The sequence below is a fragment of the Anabrus simplex genome, chromosome 5, assembly GCF_040414725.1.
Source record: "Anabrus simplex isolate iqAnaSimp1 chromosome 5, ASM4041472v1, whole genome shotgun sequence".
Taxonomy (NCBI): Eukaryota; Metazoa; Arthropoda; class Insecta; order Orthoptera; family Tettigoniidae; genus Anabrus; species Anabrus simplex.
The window spans coordinates 5,971,643-5,996,789 of NC_090269.1; the positions used below are offsets into that span (position 1 = coordinate 5,971,643).

At 37.2% G+C, this 25,147-nt stretch overlaps 1 protein-coding gene across 1 annotated transcript in view; it reads left to right on the forward strand.

Moving 5' to 3' along the window:
- Nucleotides 1-25,147, forward strand: part of LOC136874257 (WD repeat-containing protein 97-like) — a 125,545-nt gene that overhangs the window by 13,896 nt on the left and 86,502 nt on the right. Inside the window, exon 2 of the mRNA XM_068227710.1 lies at nucleotides 7,209-7,363. Within this exon, the coding sequence (XP_068083811.1) occupies nucleotides 7,209-7,363 (155 nt within the window). The remainder of the gene's footprint in view (nucleotides 1-7,208; nucleotides 7,364-25,147) is intronic.

Genomic DNA, 25,147 nt, shown 5'->3' on the forward strand with positions numbered 1-25,147 from the left:
TTTAATCTTATCATCTTGAGTGATCAGGTTTTCACTATCATCTCTTAGGTATTTGGAGTGTTCTTTATCTCTTTTTCTATTTTTCATCATCCCATATAACATTTTCTTATTACCATTAACATCCTCTTTCAGTTCATCACTCTACTTGTTCAACCACTTCTCTTGTTTTTCTGTAACAACTTGCTTTGCTTGTTTTTTAGCAACCCTGTATAGTTCCTTATTATGGTCAGTCCGGTCCTTGAAATATTTTCTGAACATGTTGTTCTTGTTCAGGACAACAGTTCTTGTTCTGTCATTTCACCATGGAGTTTCCTTCCATCTTCGTGTGCCACTGGTTCGTCCACATACCTTCTCAGTTATCATTACTAGATTTTCTTTCAGATCTTTCCATTCCTCCTCAACTGTTCTTTCATCTGTCTTTGGTAGTACTGTTTTGATGATTTCTTGGAACTCTATTATTCTATCATTGTCTTCAGCCTCCAAGTCTTGAGTTTCTTTACCTGTGTGCTTCTTACTCCTTTTAACTTGTTAAACCTGAAGTATCCAATGAGGAGTCTATGATCACTTTCCAGGGAGACACTAGGAATCACTTTTACGTCTAACAGTCTATTTTGTAGTTGTTTCTCGATCAAAAAGTAGTCTATAAGAGATTCACTTTTTCCATCCCATCCATATCTTGTGACGTTATGGCTTTTTTGTTTTTGATACCATGAGTTCCCTATTACAAGCTTGTTCCTCAGACAGAGATCAAGGAGTCTAGTTCCTTCCGAATTTCGTGGACCCCATCCATGTGCTCCTAAAATACTTTCATATCCATCTCTTACAGTTCCTACTTGAGCATTCATATCCCTTATGATAACCGTTCCATCTCCCCTTATTGTTTTCTCTATGTCTTCTTCAAAATGTTCTTTTTCTTCATCTTCACAACCAGCCTATGGTGCATAGCACTGAATGATGTTGATGTTCTGGGAAGAATCCAATTTCAGCATTATGTGAAGAATCCGAACAGAAACAAATTTTACTTCTACTATCTGATCTTTCATTTGATGATCCATAACAACACTGTGACCATTCGTGGATGTGGGTGGTTCGAAATGATATGATTTTCTTCAATTAAACCTCGGCTAGTATCAATGGTTCGCAAGAAACTCCACTCGCGGGCATGGTCATTCGGCGAGTACCGGTCAAATCTCTTCCAACATCAGCTCAGACAGAATAATTTCCACGTCCTACCTAACTATGTAAAGGCTCTTAAATTATAATTTTAAAATGAAAGATCGCAATAAAAGTTTGGAAGGATATTCCAATTAATTAGGTAATCATGAAGAAAAATATAATAATAATGATCATCTGATTAGACAACATGACATGTAATACACATCTTATCAATCTTTGTTGGTTTCACAAACAAATTAAAAAGAAACATTATCTGACGTTAAATTAAAACTCTTAAGTAATTCATCACAATATCCGAATTATTTCCACATGTAGAGAAGTTATTAACAGTTCTGAAAATCTGCCAGTCATAAAATAATTCACTTTCTTCATTCATCTGAGTCAATTTTTACCCATAGTTTGCCTTCCCCAGTTCTATCTGTTTAATCATTTAAATGTCTAGCTATCTAATATACAACTTGAATATTCTGACGGTTAGTCTCCCTAACATTGCAAGAGGAAAATATAATTATCTGTCAATTATCCAAAGACACAAATAAATTCAATAAATTAACAATCATGGTGCTGTCACACTCATCGGAACATTCAGCTTCGCTGTGTCTGAAAATCAACAACATGTAACTACTGGCATGTTCAATGAAACGATAATATCAGAAGGTCTGTACTGCATCTGCTCTCCTTCATTGTTTCCTGAAAATAATACTACTGCCAAATAACTACAGCAAGCAATTACCTTAAATGTTAACGCACTTCATCAGGTGATATTAACCTCTTAAAATGACTTATTTTATTGTTTATATATGTCATTTACTGAAGATCCTAACAATTCATATGATAATACATCTGTTTTACTTCTATGCTGTGCCGTAAATTCGTATTTTGGCGATTTCTACATGCTTAACATTTAATCTCTCCGGGATACCTTTGAAAACACTAGCATCACATTATTCCGCTTGCCTATTCGAAATCTTTAAAATCATATGATGAACATCTCACATAATATTACTACCCTAGGTTCATTGACCTTCTCAAAGATTTATCACGTTACAGTAGCATCAATTTCAATAAACCTCATCCTTATAATAATCACACTTTTTTATCATAACACATTCAACGACCCTAATATTTACCATATCTCATCAAAAATGTGCACCATGTCTACATCACTATTCAAATATATAAGCACAGGTATCGAAGGAACTCAACTATACGCATATAAAACATCATATCACTTACAGCATGTACGCACTTCATTAAGTTATTCTGCGGACAAGTTATTCTAAGAGGATCTCGACATTGATATAAATTACGTACAATCACTCACTGAACTTATCTACACAGCACTCAATATTATCTCATTGCAAAATGGATTCTCACGATTATTCAGACAGTATTAGGGCATTAGATGAAATATAATCATGCCTGTACACCTTTACTACATGATACTGACGAGAGACCGAATTCCACTCCTACCAATGATCGGATCAACACTTCACACAAATACATAATGACAAACATGTTAGGTTACTCAAAAATCACCCATTATGATGACAAATCAAACACTACTATAAGCTTCTATAAAACAGAATAAGGGAAGACAAGTTTGAGTACTTAATGTTCGAAGTCTCTGTTGTTCATCCCATCCTTCAGGTTGTGGTAGTTATGGACATCTGTTTTCATGTAATTGTGGCCATTCCAGCAGAATTCGGATCCATCAGGATCCCAGTCGGCTTAGGCACACATCTCCGTCTTGGCTATATTCTTCATCATAATAGCAACCAGTCTCATTGTTCTTCCACCTTGAAACTTGTACAAACTGTATTAGATAGTGCTAAAAAGAGTTTGGAAAGTTTATACAGTTGAACATATAACTAAATTGTAAATGAATTAACGTGAAGAAAGATCACATCTTAGAACACTAAGTTATAGATTTATTAAAAGTATAACACCATTTCTTCAATCACTGCATAACGTTTTTTAAGATAGCTCTCTTTAGATTATAAGGAACTTGAGGTCTAAGTTCAATATTTAATCTGAAAATGTTGATTATATGCTTGTAACTTGTGGAAAGTATAAAATTTCTTCTTATAACAAGATGTGACATTAGAAATTTAATCTATAAGCCTGTTAAGAACTTGAAGTTCCAGGTTCTACTTTGTGTTGCCAAAATTCTATGTATGAAAAGAATTTGTATCACTGTTCAAAGATCAAGTACATGTCTCCACTAGACGAGACATACAAAACAAACATGGGACCAATATGGCCATATTAAGTGGTTAAATGGACTGAGAATTAAAATCTCATATATCCTAAAGTGTTAAGTCGTGTTTTAAGAAGGAATATTACATTTTAATCTGATACTGTTCCAGCTCATTCTCACATAAACTATAAAGTATGTAATAAACAATTTGAGACTGAAATTCGAAGTTGGACTCAAGTTCCTTACGATTTCATAAGAAAACTTTCATAATATTACTTGGTGATTCAAGACTTGGTGTTAGGTTTTTAAGAAAACTTTAACTTAGTGTTGTATAAGGTGATACTCATTTTAAATCTCAGTTAACCTTGTCCATGTACTACACCAGGTGTTACGGCCATTGCCTGCTGAGTCATCTCTACATATATGCCTAGAAACAAATAGCAGCAGGGTCTCAAGCAAGGCTCTATTGACATCTTTGGGCACTTATGGTAGGATACCTTTCCTCTCATGGTGTCGTTCGTTGTGGATATCCAGGACAGGTTTCCTGTCTGGTGGAATCTAGATGGAGCTCATCGTGATGGTGATTAATGGTTTAAGAAGAAGTAAAACTGGGCAACCATCCTCTTGCAACACTTATTTATTTATCGTGTGGCTTTTATTGCCAGGGATGTGCGAGGACATGTTTGGCTTGTCTGGTGCAGGACTATGGGCCACCTGCGTGTCTGGGTGTGGGATGATGATGATGAGGTAAGAAGAGGATGAAACCCAGTGCTGGCACATAGCCTACTCCCAGCAAGTAACACCAAGTGGTCTGCCCAAAGCTAAATGTCCCCATCCAAAAGACAAATCACCATCAGCAGAGTCATATGGGGGCAGTAGAATAACACCCTCGGTATCCCCTGCCTGTTGTAAGAGGTAACTAAATGGGGCCCCAGGAGCTCTGAACTTTGGAGCATGGGTTGGCGACCATGGGGCCCTCAGCTGAGTCCTAGCATTGCTTCAACTTATTTGTGCCAGGCTCCTCACTTTCATCTATCCTGTCCGACCTTCCTTGGTCAACTCTTGTTCTTTTCCGACCCCGACACTATTAGTTTTGCGAGGGCGAGGGAGTCTTTCATTTTCACACCCTTCGTGGCCCTTGCTTTTCTTCGGCCGATACCTTCAAAGTGTCAGATCCCTTCCCCTTTTTTTATCTGATTAGTGTTATATAGAGGATGGTTGCCTAGTTGTACTTCCTCTTAAAACAATAATCACCACCTCTCACTCCTTCCTGCTTTGGGTGGGGGCGGTAGAATAGCAACCCACGGTATACCCTGCTTGTCCTAAGAGACAACTAAACAGTTCCCCAGGGGCTCTTAACTTGGGAGCGTGAGCTGACGACCACGGGGCCCTTAGCTGAGTCCTGGCATTGCTTCCCCTTACTTGCACCAGGCTCATCACTTTCATCTATCCTATTCGACCTCCCTTGGTCAACATTTGTTCTTTTCTGACCCTGACGCTATTAGAGCACTGGAGGCCTAAGGAATCTTTTATTTTCACTCCCTTCATGGCCATTGTCTTTCTTTGGTCGATACCTTCATTTTTCAAAATGTCAGATCCCTTCCATTTTTTGCCCCCTGATTAGTGTTATATAGAGAATGGTTGCCCCATTGTACTTCCTCTTAAAATAATAATCACAACTACCACCGCTCTCACTCCATATGAGCACTGCAGAGAGGTTTGGAATTGAACCCAGGCCCGTGGCATGCAATCTAGTGATTAGAAACTGTATACCATCACCTCTCCTACCCTGCTGGCCAACATTTTGATGGCAATTTTTTTTTTCCCCCCAACAACAGGATTCGAACCATTTAGACGTTACTAATAGAAGTGTAAGTGTGGTAAAGTCTAAAGTCAAACCTTCATTCTTGGAGAAGTCTTCCTTGTGAACAGACGCAGAGCACAGTTCTCTGTGAAATGTAAAGAATTTCACCTTATTTTCTTGACACGGCATAAGCCCAAAAAGCCTATTATCATGTCTATAAGTATGGGCTGTGGAAGCATCAATATCTATATATATAAAATAAGAGTTTTATCTGTACATTGCTCAGAATTTAAAAAGGATGGTATTTCTTTATCAGTCGTGTCAACAGTAACAAGGAAATGGACTTTTTAATTTTCCATAATTTCTGTCTGTGTGTCTGTATGTGTGTAAATATGTACTTGCATCACGAGAAAATGGCTGAAGAGAATTGAATAAAAATTGGTATGCAAACTCGGGGAATAAGTCGCTCTAATCTAGACCATAACTAACTTTATTTACACTGAATAAAATGGTAATTTAGGGGAAAGCCTAAAATTTAATTATAAAATATTTGTAAGTGGCCATATCTCAATAAAAATTGGTATGCAAAGTCGGAGAATAAGTCGCTATAATCTAGGCCATAAACAATTGTAGTAATTTGATTCACGCTGAGAAAAATTGTAGTTTAGGAGAAGGCTTAAAATTTAATTCTCAAATATTTATGTTATTAGTGGCCCTATCTTGATGAAAATCAGTATTCAAAGTCAAGGAACAAGTTGCTATGATCTAGGTCATAAATAATTTTATTCACACTGAGTGAAATGGTAGTTTAGAGGAAGGCCTAAAATTTAATTCTCAAATATTTATGTGATTAGTAGTCATATTGATAAATACTACATAACTAACGTTATACAGTATTAAATTTCTGATCATTTATGTCTTATACATTGTTACCGTACCGGCTATGCTCACAGAGATATTCATGAATTTGGATTTTTGTTACTAAGTCCATATCAGCACCGAGTCACTAGAAAATGGGTAAACAGAATTTAATGAAAATCGGTATGTGAAGTCGGGGAATAAGGAACTACAGTCTATGCTATAAATCAATTTAGAAGACATCCTAATATCACAGAGTCGAAAGAAAACTGCGAAGGCCTACAGTATAGAAAGGTCATAAAATTGATCAACAATAACATTACATTGGCCATTGTTTGTTGTGATGTGCTTTATGTCTTCTGTTGCCACTCATCTACAAGAGATAGGATTACTGGTGCATACCTGAATATTTTTTTTAATTTGCCTTACATCACACCGACACAGATAGGTCTTACAGCGATGATTGGATAGGAAAGGGATAGGAGTGTGAAGGAAGCAGTCTTGGTCTTAATTAAGATTCAGCCCCAGCATTTGCCTGGTGCAAAAATGGGAAACCACGGAATACCATCTTCACGGCTGCCGACAGTGGGGTTCGAATCCACTATCTCCCGGATGCAAGCTCACAGCTGAGCGCCCCTAAGCACACGCCAACTCGCCCGGTCGTACCGAGTGTAACAGCCTGCCTGAATATTGGTGAGAAGTAGCTGGGGAGTTAGATAACTTTCTTCTTTAGCATGCCATTCCTCTGGTTCATAAATTTTCTGATACTACTGGTACGTAACTCACTGGTTCACTGGTTCATCATAGCATTCGAGCTATTCAGTCCCTACTCTGAGGCATTCATTGGAATGAGCAGTGCGCATATTTAATAAAATAATGGCAGAGGAGTGTTCACAGCTGTCTGCAACCTGGTCATTCCAGCTCTGGAACTTTGGACTGTTAGATCGGCACCGTAGTACTGCACTGTTCTTTAAAAGTGAGAAAATGTGTGGTTTTTCATTTGATCAAATATTTTATACGATAATGTTGCTTTTAATCGCTACTTTCCCATTGATGTTTTTGTAATGACCTATGTTGACTTCAGTTAGGAAAACCACAAGGTCAGTCTTTCTGAGAATCCCGTAGCAAAGCTAGTTGTAAAATATAACATGTTTTCTTGTGGCTGCGCAGTGAAATGCTGGGACTTGGAGTGGAAGATTCTGATGGTGTTCGCTGGTCATGAGGGAATGATCACTCATATATTACCCCACCCAGGGCTCTGCGGCTTCATAACGTCAGGACACGACCGGTGTTTGATAGCATGGAGCTGTGCATTGAGAGATATGGTGAGTATGTGAACATATCAGCATTATGGGCTGGTTCAGCCTCGGTGTGAGGAGCTATCTAACAACTCTGGTATAGGACCACGCTTCACCTCGTAATCTGCAAGTCTTCAGGCTGAGCAGTGGTCATTCAGTAGGGCTGTAGAGCTATGAGAATTTTCATTTGGATATTAACTCTTTCCTCTACAATGATGGTACCATGTTTATCACACATTTCAATTTGGAAGAAATTACTGTCGGTTTATTTCCTTTGTGATTTTCTAGATTAATGTTACATTCAAAAGTAGGACTGGTGTATTTACAGATTATAAATAATAATAATAATAATAATAATAATAATAATAATAATAATAATAATAATAATAATAATAATAATAATAATGACGACAATGTTCAGGCAGCCTGACAACAAGTCAAATCACTACAGGAAATAGTGCAGAAAATCAGCCTCAGAATATCCTTTGAAAAGACAGTAATCATGTTAACTATCCCACCCCTCATAAATAAAATAAAGAAATAAAATCACAATAGATGAAGAGGGAATCAAAATCAAATCAAAATCTCTTTATTTGCAAATGAGGTGTCTACCTCGGTGGCAAATGGTACACTAAAATACATTATTGTCAAGCACTAAATTTTAAATTAACAAGAGATGAAGAAAATTTTCCTAGAATTAAATATTATACAATTTACGCTAATAATTTGTTCTATTAAACACACACATCATCCTTAATAAATTTATATTGTTTACAAAATTCTACTTATCATATCTTACAAACATAGTCAACTCATATACAGTATGTGAAATTACTTCTAATAATAATATACAACTGGTATAAGATTAAAATTAACATTGAATTTATTTACATATTTATATTTTACCCATTTTGGAACCTAAGTAGCATAACGACCTGCTGCGTCTTAACCAGAACCCCTTTTGCCACCACTTTTCAGAGTTCCTGAAGGGCCTTCACAGCTACCGTAGCGGTCCCAGGGCCCTCGAAGTCCCCACTGTACTTCACCCCTACAGGCAGTCCCCTACTTGGGCTGTCCAAACTCCATAGACCAGGGGATGAAATTAATTTAATCACACACATTTTTTATTTACAATATCCTGCACTGGTCGAATGCCCTCTAACATTTCATTTATTTTCTCTGTTGTTGTTTATTCTCTTCTTGAATATCTGTACAGATTTTGGAAAAGGATCAAACACTACCCCTGGTAAACTGTTCCACTCCTTCACGCCCTTCCCAATGAATGAAAATTTACCCCAATCGCTTCTGCTAAAATTCCTTCTAATTTTGTACTTGTGGTCAGTTCTACCAATATAATTATTTTCCAACTGAAGCCTTTCACGGATATCTCTCCATGCTGCTTCTCCTGTATAGGCTCTATATAATCCTATAAGTCTAGTTTTCTCCCTTCTCTTACTTAAAGGTTCCCAACCAAGTTCCTTTCACATTTCTGATACACTACTCTTTCTCCTGAAATCCCCTGTTACAAACCTTGCTGCTTTCCTCTGCACACCATCTAGTTCTTTTATTAGGTATTCTTGGTGAGGATCCCAAACACTGTTTGCATTTTCCAATAATGGACGAACCATACTTAAGTAACTTTTTTCTTTTAATTCTTTGTTGCATCCTTTAAGTAGCCTCATTATGACATGTAACGATCTGTATGCTTTCCCAACAATGTCATCAACATGACCCTTCCAGTGCAAATTACTTTCAAATCTCACACCTAAGTATTTGCACTTGCCATCTTTTACTACCTCATCCAAAGTATATTCAAATTCAGTTTTAAAGCTCCTGTTTGTAAATGTTGTAACAGTTGATTTGCCTCCATTAATCTTCATATTATTTTCTTCAACCCATTCTTGGATACTCTCAAGGTCCCTTTGTAATTCTGAGCAATCCTCAATGTTATTTATTTCCCTATAAACAATTATGTCATCTGCATACAATCTTATTTTCGATGTTATATTGTTCCCTAAATCATTTGCGTATATTAAGAAAAGTAACGGACCGATTATACTACCCTGTGCAATTCCCTTCCAAACTTTCTCTTCCTGTGATATATTATTTCCTACTTTGACTTTCTGAACCCTTGAATTTAGAAATGTTCTTATCCAACGTATAACCCTTACGTCCAATCCTATTCCCTCCAATTTCTTTAATAATATTCCATGTTCCACTCTATCAAAGGCTTTTGAAAGATCTATGGCTATGCAGTCTAACTGGCCTCCTGAATCCAACTGATCTGATATGTCCTGCTGAAATCCCACCAGTTGTGCCTCACAAGAAAATGTCTTTCTAAATCCATACTGGCTCCTCATGAACCAATTTTTATCATCACATATCCCTCTGATGTACTTTGCTATTAAACTCTCCAGTATTTTACAAACTATACTGGTCAGGCTGATTGGTCTGTAGTTCTCTGGTTTCCTTTTATCACCCTTTCCTTTATAAATTGGTATTATTATAGATTCCTTCCATTTCTTTGGTATTACACTATTATTTATGACATAGTCAAAGAGAAATTTTAAATAAGGCACTACTTACCACCCCATTGTCTTTAATACCTCCCCAGTAATTTGATCACTTCCTGCTGCTTTTCCTTGCTGAAGCAGTTGGATTTCTCTGAAAATATCTTCATTTGTGAATGAGAAGCTTCTTGTTTCCCTATGTGTTTTTCCCTCTCTATCTTCTGTTATGGTTTCCAAGTCCTGACACCGGGCGAGTTGGCCGTGCGCGTAGAGGCGCGCGGCTGTGAGCTTGCATCCGGGAGATAGTAGGTTCGAATCCCACTATCGGCAGCCCTGAAGATGGTTTTCCGTGGTTTCCCATTTTCACACCAGGCAAATGCTGGGGCTGTACCTTAATTAAGGCCACGGCCGCTTCCTTCCAACTCCTAGGCCTTTCCTATCCCATCGTCGCCATAAGACCTATCTGTGTCGGTGCGACGTAAAGCCCCCCTAGCAAGTCCTGACAATCTTCTACTGAATCTCTAAATTCCCTACTGAAGAGGTTTGCTTTCTCAGTATCTGTTAAATAGTGTTCACCCCCTTCTCCCACCATTGTAGGAATTTGGATTCCTTTTCCTTTTTGATTCCTGATATATGAATACAGCTTTTTCCATTTCCCTTTGTGGTCATTACCCTCTTGAAGAATACCATTCATATAATTCTCTTTTCCTTCCTTTTTCACTCTATTCAGTTCCCTCATTAGCTGTTTTCTAGTTTCTCTATTCTCCCTACCCTCTTTGATTTTCCTGTTTACTATTCTACATTTTCTTTTTAATTTTCTTATTTCCCTTGTATAATAAACAGGGTCTGAGGTCATTTTACCCTTCTTAACAGGTACAAATCTCTTCTCTCCTTCCCAAATGATTCCTTTAAATTTAGCCCAAAGTGTATCCACATTACTCCCTTCACTTATCCAACAACTGAATTGTGATTTAAGGTAAGTCCCAAATTCATCAACTTTAGTTTTTCTGTATAATTTCTTGTCTTATGTGACCCTCTTATTAAGCCTTTTTGGTACCAGTCCTACATCCATTATTACAGCCTTATGGTCACCTATTCCTTCAATTACCTCAGTTTTATCAACAATTTCCCATGGTTTAACCAAGAATACATCTAGTAAGTTATTGAGATGAGTCGGTTCTTGTACTACTTGTGTAAATCCTCCCTCCCAAATTAACTTATTTGCCAGTTTCTGTCATGGGCTTCACTTGCAGCTCCATTCCATTCAACTTCAGGCAAGTTTAGATCTCCCCCAATTATTACCATATCATTATTATTGTTTTTATGAGTATAATCTATTATTTTCTCAAATATTTCTATGTCTCTTTCCTCTCTTCCAGGCCTGTATGTTCCTATAATTCCCACCTCCTTCATATTATGACAAACTAATTTTATCCCTAATATTTCATCCCTTTCATCGGTAAACCATTCATGTGAACAATAAGTTTCCTTCACCAGAATAAACACCCCCCCCCCCTCCCTTTTTATCTCCTCGGTCTCTACGATAGACTGTGTACCCTTCTGGAAGTACTTCTCTATTACCCACCCCATCCCTCAACCATGATTCTACTCCTATCACCACATCAGTCTCATAAGATTCCATCAATGTACCGAATTTTAATTGTTTATTTACTACACTCTGACAGTTTACCAAGAGCAATCTCAGACCTCCTTCCTCCCTAAAACTTGACTGTTGCAATTGCGTAACGTATGACTCATGAGTTTAGAACGTCCCTGGAACCCAGATCCTTATACATAGATCTTGATTTAAGGGTCAGGGTTTTCTGGCAAGTTTCCCTGTATGTGCCAGTTTAGTGGTATGGGTTTTCTTAAGTACAGATTAGTTTGCAAATCTCTGTTGATAATTGTAGCAATTTGTCTACAGAGATTTGCTTTTCCATTACCATTCAGATGTAACCCATGCCTAGTGAACATTTGCCTGCCAAGACCTAAAGTATCTACTACATAGACATTTCTAAAACTCTTACATAATCTCTTGATTTTTATATTTACATCATGTACAGCTTTGTTCAAACATGAGTCCTCTAAAAGGTCATACCTAGGTGGCACATTAACTACAATTACTTTTGAGTCAGGTAGTTTGGAAATCTTACCTCTGAGAGTCGTAATTAGTTCCTCACCTTCATTTGCAGCAATGTCATTTGTACCACTCACAATTACCACATAATTGTCCTTCTCTAACACAGGATCACAACTTGAAAGGACGTCTTCAGTTTTGGCACCTGGTTTTATTAGTCCTAAAACCTCAGTTTCTGGATTCTGCAGCTCATCCTTGATGCCTTCTGCCATAGCCCGCCCTTGACTGTCTGCGTAGAGATGAATCTTTGGCGATCTTGACTTTCGGTTGGTTTTCTTCTTCTGTAGGTTACCTCCACTGGATTTAAAATTATTTGGAAAACTTGGTGTGTCTTCTTCTGGAACTTGCTGAAGTAACTTAAATCTATTTTGGCACTGCAAAGAGTTTTCCCCCGGTTTTAAGTTGTACGTAGTTTCTCCCATATGTTTAACATTAGGCCTAAAATGGCTACGCGTCACTTCCGTTCACGGCGATCTTTCTTCTCCAATGTCTTCTTTATCTTCCAGTTTCTTTATTCTGTCCTTTAAGCTTTCATTTTCATGTTTCAGAGCGCATAAGTCTTCTTGTAGCACTCCTAAAATCTTAATTATAGTTTTGTATGTCTCTCTTTCTTGTTGTTCTGCCTCACTATCGGTTAGTTTACACTCGGGACACAGCCACTCACTTTCTTCAATATCAGTCCTATTTACAATATTTGCACTACGAAAATGGTACCATTCATCACACTTACGACACAGAATCCCATTTTTAACTACTCTTCTGCATTTGCCACATTTTTCACTGCATCTTACACCATTATCTACTACGGATATCACAGACTCACATACAGTAGTCGCCATCTTACATGCTGAGTTTTGGGCGGCCATTACCAAACCTGACAAACTAAGGGAGAACCAATGACTGTGGGCAGAGGAGTTCACCCATAGGGGGCTTGTCAAAGCCTTTATGTAGGAAATGACACATAAATTCAACAGGAAGCTGCTGTCTTGCAGATGTGGCAGGGACTGCTAAAGACTAAGGGTGATAACCTTGACAGAAAATCTTCTCTAATGTTAGGCCTAGCAAGTCTGTTGGAGAGTAATTGCAATCACTTTCAAGACAAATACGAGCCTCGGATCGAAGAACTCAAGACAACAACAACAACAGCTGGGTGCATATGATGGCTTCCAGCCTGAAGCTTCACCAGCTATGAAACCCAAATCAACATCTACTTGCTGGATTGGAACCTTGAATATTCTAACACTGACAAATAAAACTGAAGATATACTGTAGTTGATATGATGGATAGGAGGAAATTTTTTTTCATGGAGGTGAGTGAAACCCAAGTGGAAGGTAACAGGAATAAGACACATCCATCTAGACTATAAACTATACTGGTCTGGAAATAACTTGGAGTCAAGAAATGGAGTGGGCTTTATACTTCATAAAGATATTGATGTTTGTAGCCAGGTTGAATTTGTCAGTGATAGAATAATTAAAGTGTCAGTTTTGAATGGAGACAAATATCATGTAAGTTAATACTGGTGTATGCTCCTCAATCAAGATGTTCAAATGAAGAAAAAGAAGCCTTCCTGTACAACTTGGACGAACATATGGATTGTGAAAATTTGGTAGTAATGGGAGATTTTAATGCTCAGTTTGGATCAGACAGACTGGGCTATAAATCCTCCCTGGGTCCTCATGGAATGGGGAATGGGATGACAGAGGGCGAACATCTTCTAGATCTTTGTATGAGGAACAATATGGTTGGAAGTAACACTTGCTTCAAGAAAAGGGACATGCATAAGATCACAAGATATTGTTGGGACGATCAATATGGAACTGTGATTGATAATGTACTCCCCGACCAAGAAATATTGGAAGATTGTAAATGATGTCAAAGTAATTCCTAGTGAAAATTTGGATGGAGACCACAGGCTGTTGGTTGCAGATACAATAGAGAGAAGACCTCATAAAGTCTACAACAAAAGAACACCAAAAATAAAAACTTGGAGGCTTTCTGAACCAAGGGTAAAGGAAATATTTCGAGAAAATGTTTGGAAGATATTACCAAAAGAATATCTGAGATCTGCAAATGACGAATAGGATAACCTGAGGAGAGTATTGGTGAAGACAGCTGCAAGAGTACATGGAAGGCAGAGCCAAATAAGAAAATCCAAAGAAACAGCATGGTGGAATGAGGATGTAAAAGCTGCTGTCGAAGCTAGAAATGGCACAAGAAGAGCTTTGAACCGTGCCAGAGTGCGAGGAAATCCAAGTGAAATCGAGGATAAACCATCATTTTACAGAGAAAAAAGATTACAGGTCAAAAGAGAAACATTGAGAAACAGAAATGCAAAGAAGATCCTGCCAATAGAATAGGGCAAGACAAACACAAGAAGCTCCTGTATAGCATTGTTAAAAAGAAAAGAAATGATAATAGTACTATCAACACAGTAGAGCTTTCACACGGAAAGGTAACTAGAAATGAAAATGAAACATTACAGTTCAGTAGATATTTCAGTCAACTTCAAGGGTTATGAATTTCATGTTGTTGGTCCGTACTGAACTGAGAATAACATATGAATAGTAACACAGTAAAGGTTTCCACCTGTTCAGTACTAATATGTATTTACAATGTTATAAAATATATGGAACTAGTTTCGACCCACCTAGGGGTCATCATCAGCCATATTAAAGCATACATAAGTTTTTGTCGAATCCTAAAACATGTTATTTTTAACTGTAATAATCGTATGGATTTATAATTTATAGAGTGAAGTGTGGTAATGAGATGAGAAATGTTAGTATGGTACAGGTGAGTAGTAAATAATAATATATATACAAACAAGTTTGGAACAAAGTACAAGTGGGATGCTTAGAGTTGTAGGACTGATTCCTCTGAAAAGACTAAAACACCGCCAAATTCTTTGAGTTTCAAGAATATAACTATTTTTACAACTCTAAGCACCCCACTTGTACTTTGTTCCAAACTTGTTTGTATATATATTATTATTTACTACTCACCTGTACCATACTAACATTTCTCATCTCATTACCACACTTCACTCCATAAATTATAAATCCATACGATTATTACAGTTAAAAATAACATGTTTTAGGATTCGACAAAAACACATGTATGCTTTAATATGGCTGATGATGACCCCTAGGTGGGTCGAAACTAGTTCCATGTAATTTATAACATTGTAAATACATATTAGTACTGAATAGGTGGAAACCTTTACTGTGTTACTATTCATATGTTTCAGTCAACTGACGACACACAAGACGACCTAGTTTGACCTAGCTGGAAGTGGAGACAAGTAGTCTGCAGGATTGGAGGGAACCTGGAATACAATGGTTGTACAGAGTTCTGAAGGCAAGGAGTGATTATTCCACTATTTAAGAAAAAGACCAAAAGAAGAGGTGCAACCCTTCTATCTCATGTGAGACCATCTTGTAGAGAAAAATCAGAAAATTTGTTTAGCCTAAACATGAGGAAGAACAACATGGATTTAAAGCGAACAGATCAATGCTAGACCTCATTTTTTTTAAGAATACTGGGACAAGAATAGAATGGTTATATTTGTATTCTTGGATATTGAGAAGGCATATGATCATGTACCACGTAAGCACATATGGGAATGTCTGAGACATAAAGAAGTGCCAAATGAGATTATAGCTCGAGTAAAACAACTATATCGAGAGACAAAGAGCTGTGTGCAGATTCAAGGAGGCAAGTAAAATTGTTTTGAAACCAAGAGCGGTGTTCCCCAAGGAAGTTGTCTATCACCACTTCTCTTCATCACTATAATGAATGAGATTATAAAAGCAGTGAAAATGAAGGATCAGACAACAAATGCGCTTGTATTTGCTGATGATATTATGCTATGCGGTGAGACAGAAGCAGAAATTCAAGCTAAACTAGATCTTTGACAAGAAGGATTTGAAAGAATGGGAATGATCATCAGCTGAACTAAAACCATTGGTTTAATGATGAGTCAAAATCCTGAAGCAGTCCACATGCAAGTGCAAAATGAAGAAGTAGACATTATCAATAACTTCAAATACTTAGGGAGCTTCGTTTCTTCTGACAATACCATAAACCAAGAAATAGGCAATAGAATACAAGCTGCATTAAAATTCTACCACTCCGTTCGTCATTACTTTGAGATGACTCATTTCCCCAAGTTTGCAAGCTCACGCTGTGCAAAACATATCTTGTACCAATTCTAACATATGGACTGGAAGCAGCAACGTTAACTAGATCTGCACAAAGTTGCATACAGGCCCCTGAAATTAAGTTCCTTCGGTCCTGTTTCCAAAATCATAATCTATTAGCTTCATTTCCGTATTGATCGCTACTACAACATAAAAATAATTTAGAAGCCTCCACCTTATCAATACAATATTTATTTACTATAATGCAGTAAATTCAGTCAGTACCGGTTTCGACCCCTATGGGGTCATCCTCAGCTGACATACATTAAATTGGTTTCAAAAACATCATATGTAAGACATTACACCTTCATACAACTGACCCAATTAAGCCAAACATTAAAAAGTTGCTTATTAAAATAGTGAATGGATCTTATTCTTTGGCTTGAAAAGTACTTGTTATGTGAGGCATAACACCTCATTGTGCCTAATCTATTAAACATCAAATGAAGTTTACACTTGTTTACACTAGTGTTTGTAAAATTGTTACATATTTACAGCATTTGTCGTCTTCAAGAATATATATACAGTAGAAGTCCGCTATAGCGAGTACTGCATATAACGAGAACTCCGTTATAACGACGACTTTTCGGTCCCTTCAAAATTCATATATTAAACTGTGTATTGTCCTTCGGTTACAGCGAGAACCCTATTACTGGCGCATCCGTTATTACGAGCGATTAAGCGCGCGTGATTTTTTCGACATTCGAAGGCAGTGTCGGAGTCGATTAATAATATCCGTCGACAGCTGTTCCGTAAAGAAAATTCGAAATGAAAGAGAGCATATTTTCGTAATAAATGCGTAAATAACGTGTCCGATAACGGTTGTTAACTCGTTAAAAATTAAGGCTGACTAAACGACCGCTTAATTTTGAGGCTAAATACTGCAATTAAGTAAGAATGGGATACACCTCGAGATATTTCAGAGTGCTTAATTGATTTCATAGGTTAGTTTGTATTTTGTCGCGTCTGGTTAAATTACGAAAAGGCTATTATGAAAATTTATAGCGAGAAAGGTATAATTTCTCTACCGGCGCTTGAAGTGTGTTTTCATCGTACGTAGGATACGTGACGCAGTTTGAATAAGAAAACTGAAACGTTTGCAACAAAATGCGATCGATCATCTTCGGTACGGTACAGTTTTCTCACTTTGTGCATTTGCGAGCTCTCTCGTTGTCATTCAAAGGCGGTTGGAGTTGATTAGTAATACCCATCGACTGCTGTTCTCTAAAGAAAATTCGAAATGTAAGAGTATAACACGTTTTCGTAATAAATGCGTAAATAACGTGGCCGATAGCAGTTGTTAACTCGTAAAAATAAAGACTGAATAAACGATATCTTAATTTTAGTGTTATATACTGCACCCGCTCACTTCCTGAGTCCCAGACTAGCATTTATCTAAAGAAAATCAAATTATATATCGCCGCATCAAATGAACACAGGGATGAACGGAGCATGCAAATTAAGGTTACGGGGAAGACTCATTCATGGACACAAATTTTTGACTCCACAATAGGACTGGGAAGTGACAACTTAAATTCCATGGGCATACTGGACTAACTACAATGAAAAGATATGGAAACGGTTTCCTATTGAAATTGCAATGAGGAGCAATTTATTCACTTATTTAGCAAAATACACATGATGACAATTTTACATTGGGACACTTTCATCCTGAACAATAAATGACATACTACTTGAATTTACCTCACTACTCTGGTAGTGTAAACATCTGGTGAATTCGCCCCAATTGGTTACTGGGGATCGAATTCACATCCGTATGATTGGACGTTTCACCGCTGGAGATCTTCTTTCGGAGACGAAGGCACGATAGTAACTTTTTACTGTCGTCTCCTCGTTCCGTTTGGACATGAGACACTTCCGGTATGTACATTCTGGTGAGCCGGACACCCACCGTGGAAATGTTATCGTCTCGAAAAAACGGGAATTTATAGTACGGACAAACTCTAGCCTATTATTTCCAGATTCACAAACACGCCAGGTAGAGCTCATTAACTCAAAGCCTATTTCAATATTTACACTTGTCAATACGACAAGACGTACGGAAAGGTTCATTACTATGCTCTGACCATGAAGACATGTGCCGTCCGTGGGTTATTTACGTATCTACCGCTAACAATCTCCCCGCGAAAACCCAACATCTGGTTCTGAGCAGTTCGACACAGGGCGACTGTCCCTATCATATCCTCCTATGATTATTAAATAATATCATTACCATTCTTTATCTGATCATTATCATATTCTGTGATTACCATCAATTAATTTATTATTATCATTAATTTCAATTATAATCCTATTTTTGATTATTATCATTTGTCATCCGGGATGATTATATGCCAACCCTTGCCGACGTTTCAAACGAAGGGTCGTTCTACCTCCTAATTTATCCGCACAATTTAATGATCAGCTTCCTCATAAAATATTATTATTATTATTATTATTATTATTATTATTATTATTATTATTATTATTAACATTATTATTAATAGTGGAAATCGTGATTGTCGTAACCCGTAATCATCCTCGCTATAATACTTCAACTTCTCGCTCTTATTATTCTCATAAAAAAAAGTAGCTTCATTGGTTATTCTTCTTCTCCTTCTTCAAATATTCTAATTATTATTATTAGTTAAAAATCTCAAATTTTTCATTTCTACTCCCAACATCATTATTATGTCCAAAATATAAAAAAGTAAATTCTTCTTCTTCTTCAAATATTGATTTATTTATTATTATTATTATTATTATTTCACGTTTACACTACCGTTAGCGACATTTATGGTTAAATGCATAAACCTTTACAATTTCAGTCTACTTTGGCACTAAGCAATTGATTTACGACAAGATTCACTTGGAGTATGATTATTATTATTATTATTATTATTATTATTATTATTATTATTATTATTATTATTATTATTATTATTATTAAAAATGGAAAGATGATATTTTTATTTCCACTCTTTAGAATTTAGTCACATATGTTAAATCCCGTTATGAACCACTAAGATCTGCTTTATATCGGTCGGGACAACACGGTATTCGGGACCGTACCTTCAATTTCGTACTGCCGTTAATTTTATATGGGGACACACGTCCTCCCAAGGCACATCTCACAACCTATGGCACATCGCGGCTGGGCAAATACCTCCAATGCCGGCGATTGCTGAACTATTCCTTCCAATTTGAAGTCCATTTCCTTTTATCGGAACTCTTCAAACATTTAATTCATAAATTAATCCTCGGTGCGTTGATTCTACCACTAATAACACCGGCATATGCATTTTATATCATCTTAGGCCGTGAGATTCATCTATTTCATCATTACAAACAATACGGCTCAATTTATTTCACGCCGGATATTCGTCCCTCATGACTTCCAACTCTAAATATGGGCTCAAACCACTCTGGGCTCTTAACATATCGTGACCATTCTAATTCACGTGCCTCTATCGCTTTTAAACAAATTTTAATGGTTAAAATAAAGTCCAAAAACGTGAAATCAACAATTTACGTAAATCAAACTGATTACGCGAATGAAAGTCTTTAACGCTACATGTCATCTCCACATTGATTATTATTTGCACTAGCTAACTCACGAAGCACTGTCATTATTATTATTATTATTATACTTTAACTTGCAAACGCACAAATATTATTATTATTATTATTATTATTAATATTATTATTATTATTATTATTATTATTATTATTATTATTAATTTACTTTCCTTTGCCAACTCACAAACATGATTATTATTTCTTTCTCGCAAACACACCGAGCATTATTATTATTATTATTTTAATGACCTTCCGTACGCAACACACATTTTACATCCTCTGGCACTTTCATAATCTGGCTGTTTGGTAGAAAATATTCCTAACATACAAATAATCACCGCAGTGATTGAAATCAAATAAATGGGTTAGCACAAAAAGGAATTTAACACTTGAAATGAACTTAAGTCAAAGTCTTACAAACAGCATGCATTAATTGAAAGAAATATATCCCATATTTACATTATATACAACAAACAAATACTCAAATTAATTAATCTAACCCATTATTACGTTAATATAACTTAGTTCGTCCGTCTAACAAAAAAATCATGGACTCGGGAGGCGGACCATGTTAAGTAACCATAATTAATTTACACTGAACCCCGTTTAGTCGCGATAACATCCCTCAAATATCAAATTTGTGTACTCATTCCTATGTAGAATTCCATTGTCTCGTAGCGGATGAGATATAGGCCTTACGGCCCCATGGTGATTTACTCGTCCATCATGTCGCACAATGTAAATTTAACACAATAAAACACTTCTGGGTGACTACCCATGATTAACACCTTATTACACTATTTTATACAAGAATACTAATAACAAAATAAAACACTTATAGGTGCTCCTAGACCCCTGACACTCGCACAATATACTCTTCATATACGCCCGAAACACACGTCGTGACACATTACGACGAAATGTCGTTCATTTGAACCGGCGCGTATCGCGTCTTCAACCGGTACTTCCTGGTTTATTTCTAAGCCGTCTTGATAATCGCCTAACTCCTATAGTTCCCTGCTCGGATGGTTATTCATCGTCTATCTTGAGCTATTTACTTCAGGCTCCGCACACTGCCTTCCAAAGATACTATCGGCGTTCCGTTAATTATTTATTATTTAATCACATGACATTTTTTAAATTCAACATACAGTTGTGCTGATTATTTACACTCGGTACTATGAATAATCTCACTGTTCGTCTTCATTCTCCTAATAACTCACGCACTTTCAGCTCTAACTGACTTCGAATGCGTCCCGAGGTACTGACTTACAGAGTCAACGTCTCAGAGTCTCAACTACTTCATACGACCGGTCACAACTGGTGACTTCAAACGACTGGGTGATGTGAGGTCCCACTACTGGACTTTTATGGACGATACGGTTTCCCGCCGGGGTCATCCGCGGTCATCTCCTGGGGAGGGGGGTTGGTTATCCTAAATCGGCATATGCAGGTGGATTTGGATCTCTTGCTTTATCCTACTTAATACACTGGCGATACACATTCATGTATCGTATTCTGAACTCATATCGTTCGGTGATCATGGAAATATCACTTAATTCCTGTCCTCCACCTTTCGCGCGCTAACTCGGCGTCCCTGATGGCGTGCTCATCTCGACCAATGGCGAGATAGCGTGGGTCATTTCCACGAATTCATTATTTTAATTTATTACGATTACAATTAATCAACATGGGAACGATATCACAAAAATCCCCTCTATTCAATTATGTGGTTGGAATAATTTAATTATTGTTATCGGAGAAGCTAACTGGAGTTCACTCTGAGTTTTTCTTATGTTGGTTTATCTGCGGGCCTATGATAAATTTTCCCATTGGTCAACACCGCTTCGGTTAGTTTGAAATCTCTTCCTTGTAACGTGACAACACCAAATGCCTCGGGGCGTGGAAAAACTGGTACGTCATATTCTCGGTATTGGTGATACATCTGCTCGCCCTTGGTCCGAAATATATACTCTTTCACTTCCTCGTAGTCATTATTCTGTTGTTGTGAGCTCTAGATTTAATCCTCTTATCTTTTGACCAGGAAACCTTCTCCCCATAATGACAAGCTTAACTGTGGCGACGGCTTGTCGCGAGCACGGCTGGCTATGGTGAAATTCTCCCGTCCACACAAAACTGACACTGTATTCAATTTAATATTCCCATATATCTGTATTTATCTTCTAAAAAAACCAAATCATGAAACTAGGGCCTATCTCATCAGGGTACAATACGGAAATTACGTAAGAATGTCATACACCTCAAGATATGGCAGAGTACATCACTGATTTCAGAGGATATTTCATATCTTCTGGCGTCTAGTTACGGCTATTTACATGTAATTTTTTCGCGAGGAGGTTATTTCTCTACATGCGTTTCAAATATGTTTTCATGGTAGGCTACATATACGGTTAGGTTAGGTGACGCTGTTTGAAGAAGAAATCTGATGTGTTTACCACATAAATCTCTGGAGTGATACCGTATTTCTCCGAATCCAAGACTTTTTTTTTTCGCAGAATCTCATGCGAAAACTCAAGGGTTGTTGCATTCGCGGCCTAACAGTGAGTTAATGGATATCACTGGCAACTACCGCGGTAACCACGCTGCTTCTTTTCACACGCGCACAGAATAAACGACAATAAACTACCGCCTCTTTACTACACATCGCTACCGGTTGTACAGTGTACAGTACCTGTGTGTTTCTCAAATCTGCACAATGGCATCAAAACATGCGACCCTTCGAATTCTTAGAAAAGCCATGGCTACTCAGTGGCAGAGTCATAACGCGTCTATTGTACTTGACGCTTAGCAAAATTAAGGTTTATAGACAGCAGGAATATTTTCGTGATGGATAGTCGTATTGTAAAGATACTTGGAAAAGGTAATGCCGGCAAATTTTCAACGGGTTCTAGTCGATATTTTGATGCCAATTTTAAGTTAATGTTTATTAAACACTCGGAAATGTAGAATAATTGTGCAGCCGCAAGAAAATACGGCACAGGCCTAACTAAAGCCAATATTTGGCGTTAGCTTGAAGACAAAGAGCTAAAGAAATGCGTACTGTACAAAAAAATGCATTCCTTGGTCCGCAACAAGGACGCTTTAAAGAAGTCGATGATGAAATTGTGAGGTATGTGCACGAAAAACGCAAGGGCGGTATGGCCATACCGTGGCGCAATAAACTCGTTCGTTGACTTTCAACGTTCGCGATTAGGCCTATACATCGCTAGCCGTTGAATTTGGTCGCACCCGGCAAGCGAGACGTGCGTGTAGCGGTAGCCGGTTATATCTGACGCTGCGTTAAAATAACCGTTTTATAGACAGCAAGAATAATTTCCTGATGGATCGTTGTATTGTAGAGACGCATGGAATAAGTATTGCCGGCAAATTTTCAACGAGTTCTCTTCGGTATTACGGAAATAAAGAATAATTTTTCAGGCGCATAAAAAAATGAAATACGGCGTGACGAAAGTAAATGTTCGGCGTTTAAAAATAGTCTAAAAATGCGTAGGCCTGTGTGATTTTACAAACTTCTTTTTGAGCCTGATTAAAATTTTTTGAAGGAAAAAGTGGGGTTCATCTTGGATTCGGAGAAATACGGAACTATATTTTTTTCAGAATGAAATTAAACATACACTTTTACGTAGTATCGGATTACGAAAAATAACAAACAAGTAAGCCGTAGTGTGGATATCATCTGCGGAAACGCAAGTTATAAACAACCTGATTGCCGTTTCATACCGATTTTAAAGTGCATGAAGGGTTTTCCCGACTTTTATGCAAAAATCGGATATAACGACAATCCGTTATAGCGAGTAAATTTTTCGCTGTTATGAATTCTTGCTATAACAGACTTCTACTGTACATAAAAAGTTTTAGACCCGATGTAACAGGCCGGTTAAAAATGGATGAAATGGTAAAAACAAATAAAATGGGTCCAATTTTTTTGTTCTAATTTGTACTGTTTGTTGTTGCTGCATTGTACTTGTAAATTGGTAAGTACACAGTGTATATATGCTAAAGTTGAGGCTTATAATTGTTTTTCATTCATTCCAATGTTCCTTGACTACTGCTAGTATGCAGGTGATGAAGTTATCCTGATATACAGATGTCGTTGTGAAGAACTGCATGTGCCATTATTGCTAAGTTAAATAGTGCCTATTATGAACTGAATTTCATTTGATATGCCATACATCTTGAAGTAAGGTTTAAATTATATCGATGTTAGCCAATGTACATTTGTTCTGGTGATAGCGTGAGGGCTTCTTTTATGTTGTAGAATATGATATCTGTAAGTAGAAATAATTTGTATAAGAAACGGCGTGTAATAGGTTGCGAAAAGTGAGTTGTGTGTTAAAGTACTTACGTTGAGTGTTGGCACTGTGTGTGCTGCACGACTGCACGTCGAGATCTGTTACGTGTTATTCTGGGGCTGTAGTTCGCAGCTGCGGAGGAGAGGTTTGGAGGTATGGATGGAGCGCCTGTGGAGGGAGCGGGGCTAGAGTAGGGGAAGTCTTTAAACGGTTCATTTGTATGTGTGAGTTGTTGTTTCTTAATTCTTTTCAAATAATAATTTTTTAGAAGGGGAATGACTGTATCAAAAAGAATGTTGGTTTTTTTTCTGTGATTTCATTTAAGTTGAAATTTGGGTTGACGTATTGGTCTAAGTTTATGTAGAATTCTTCCAATATACTGAGTAAGGGGCTCTTAGGGTTGGTATTCAGAATTTGCATGTCATTGTTAATATTTGTGAATCTATGTTTTTGGTCATTAATATGTTGTCCCATGGCTGAAAAATGTCTATGTTTAACTGCATTTATGTGTTCGTTATATCGTATCTGAATGTTTCTCCCAGTATGCCCTATGTAGCTGGCCTCGCAGTCATTACATTTCAGGTGGTAGACACCTGAGTGGTTGTATTGATTTATGTTGTTGACTGATTTGGAATTATATAAGATGTTGGTATTGCTACGTGTGGTTTTGTAGGCTATTTGCAGGCCTTGTTTTTTAATAATGTTAGTTATGGAATGTATGTGGCTATTATTATAGGTGAATAGTACATAGTCTTTTTTATCTTTTTCAGTTCTAGTTAGCTTGGTTTTAGATTGGTTTTTTATTTTGTTAATGATCTTGTTGATCATTTCTTTTTTATATCCATTCTGTCTGGCTATTTCATGGATTAGATTTCAATTCTTTATTGAAGTCTTTTTTCGTGAGTGGTATATTGTATGCTCTGTATATCATACTATAGTATGCGGGTTTCTTGTGCGTGTGTGGGTGGGTGGAGACTATTTTTATTGTGTTAGACGTGTGAGTAGGTTTTCTGTATATTTTATATGTTAAGTGGTTATTGTGCCTAGTTATGGATATATGTAGGTAATT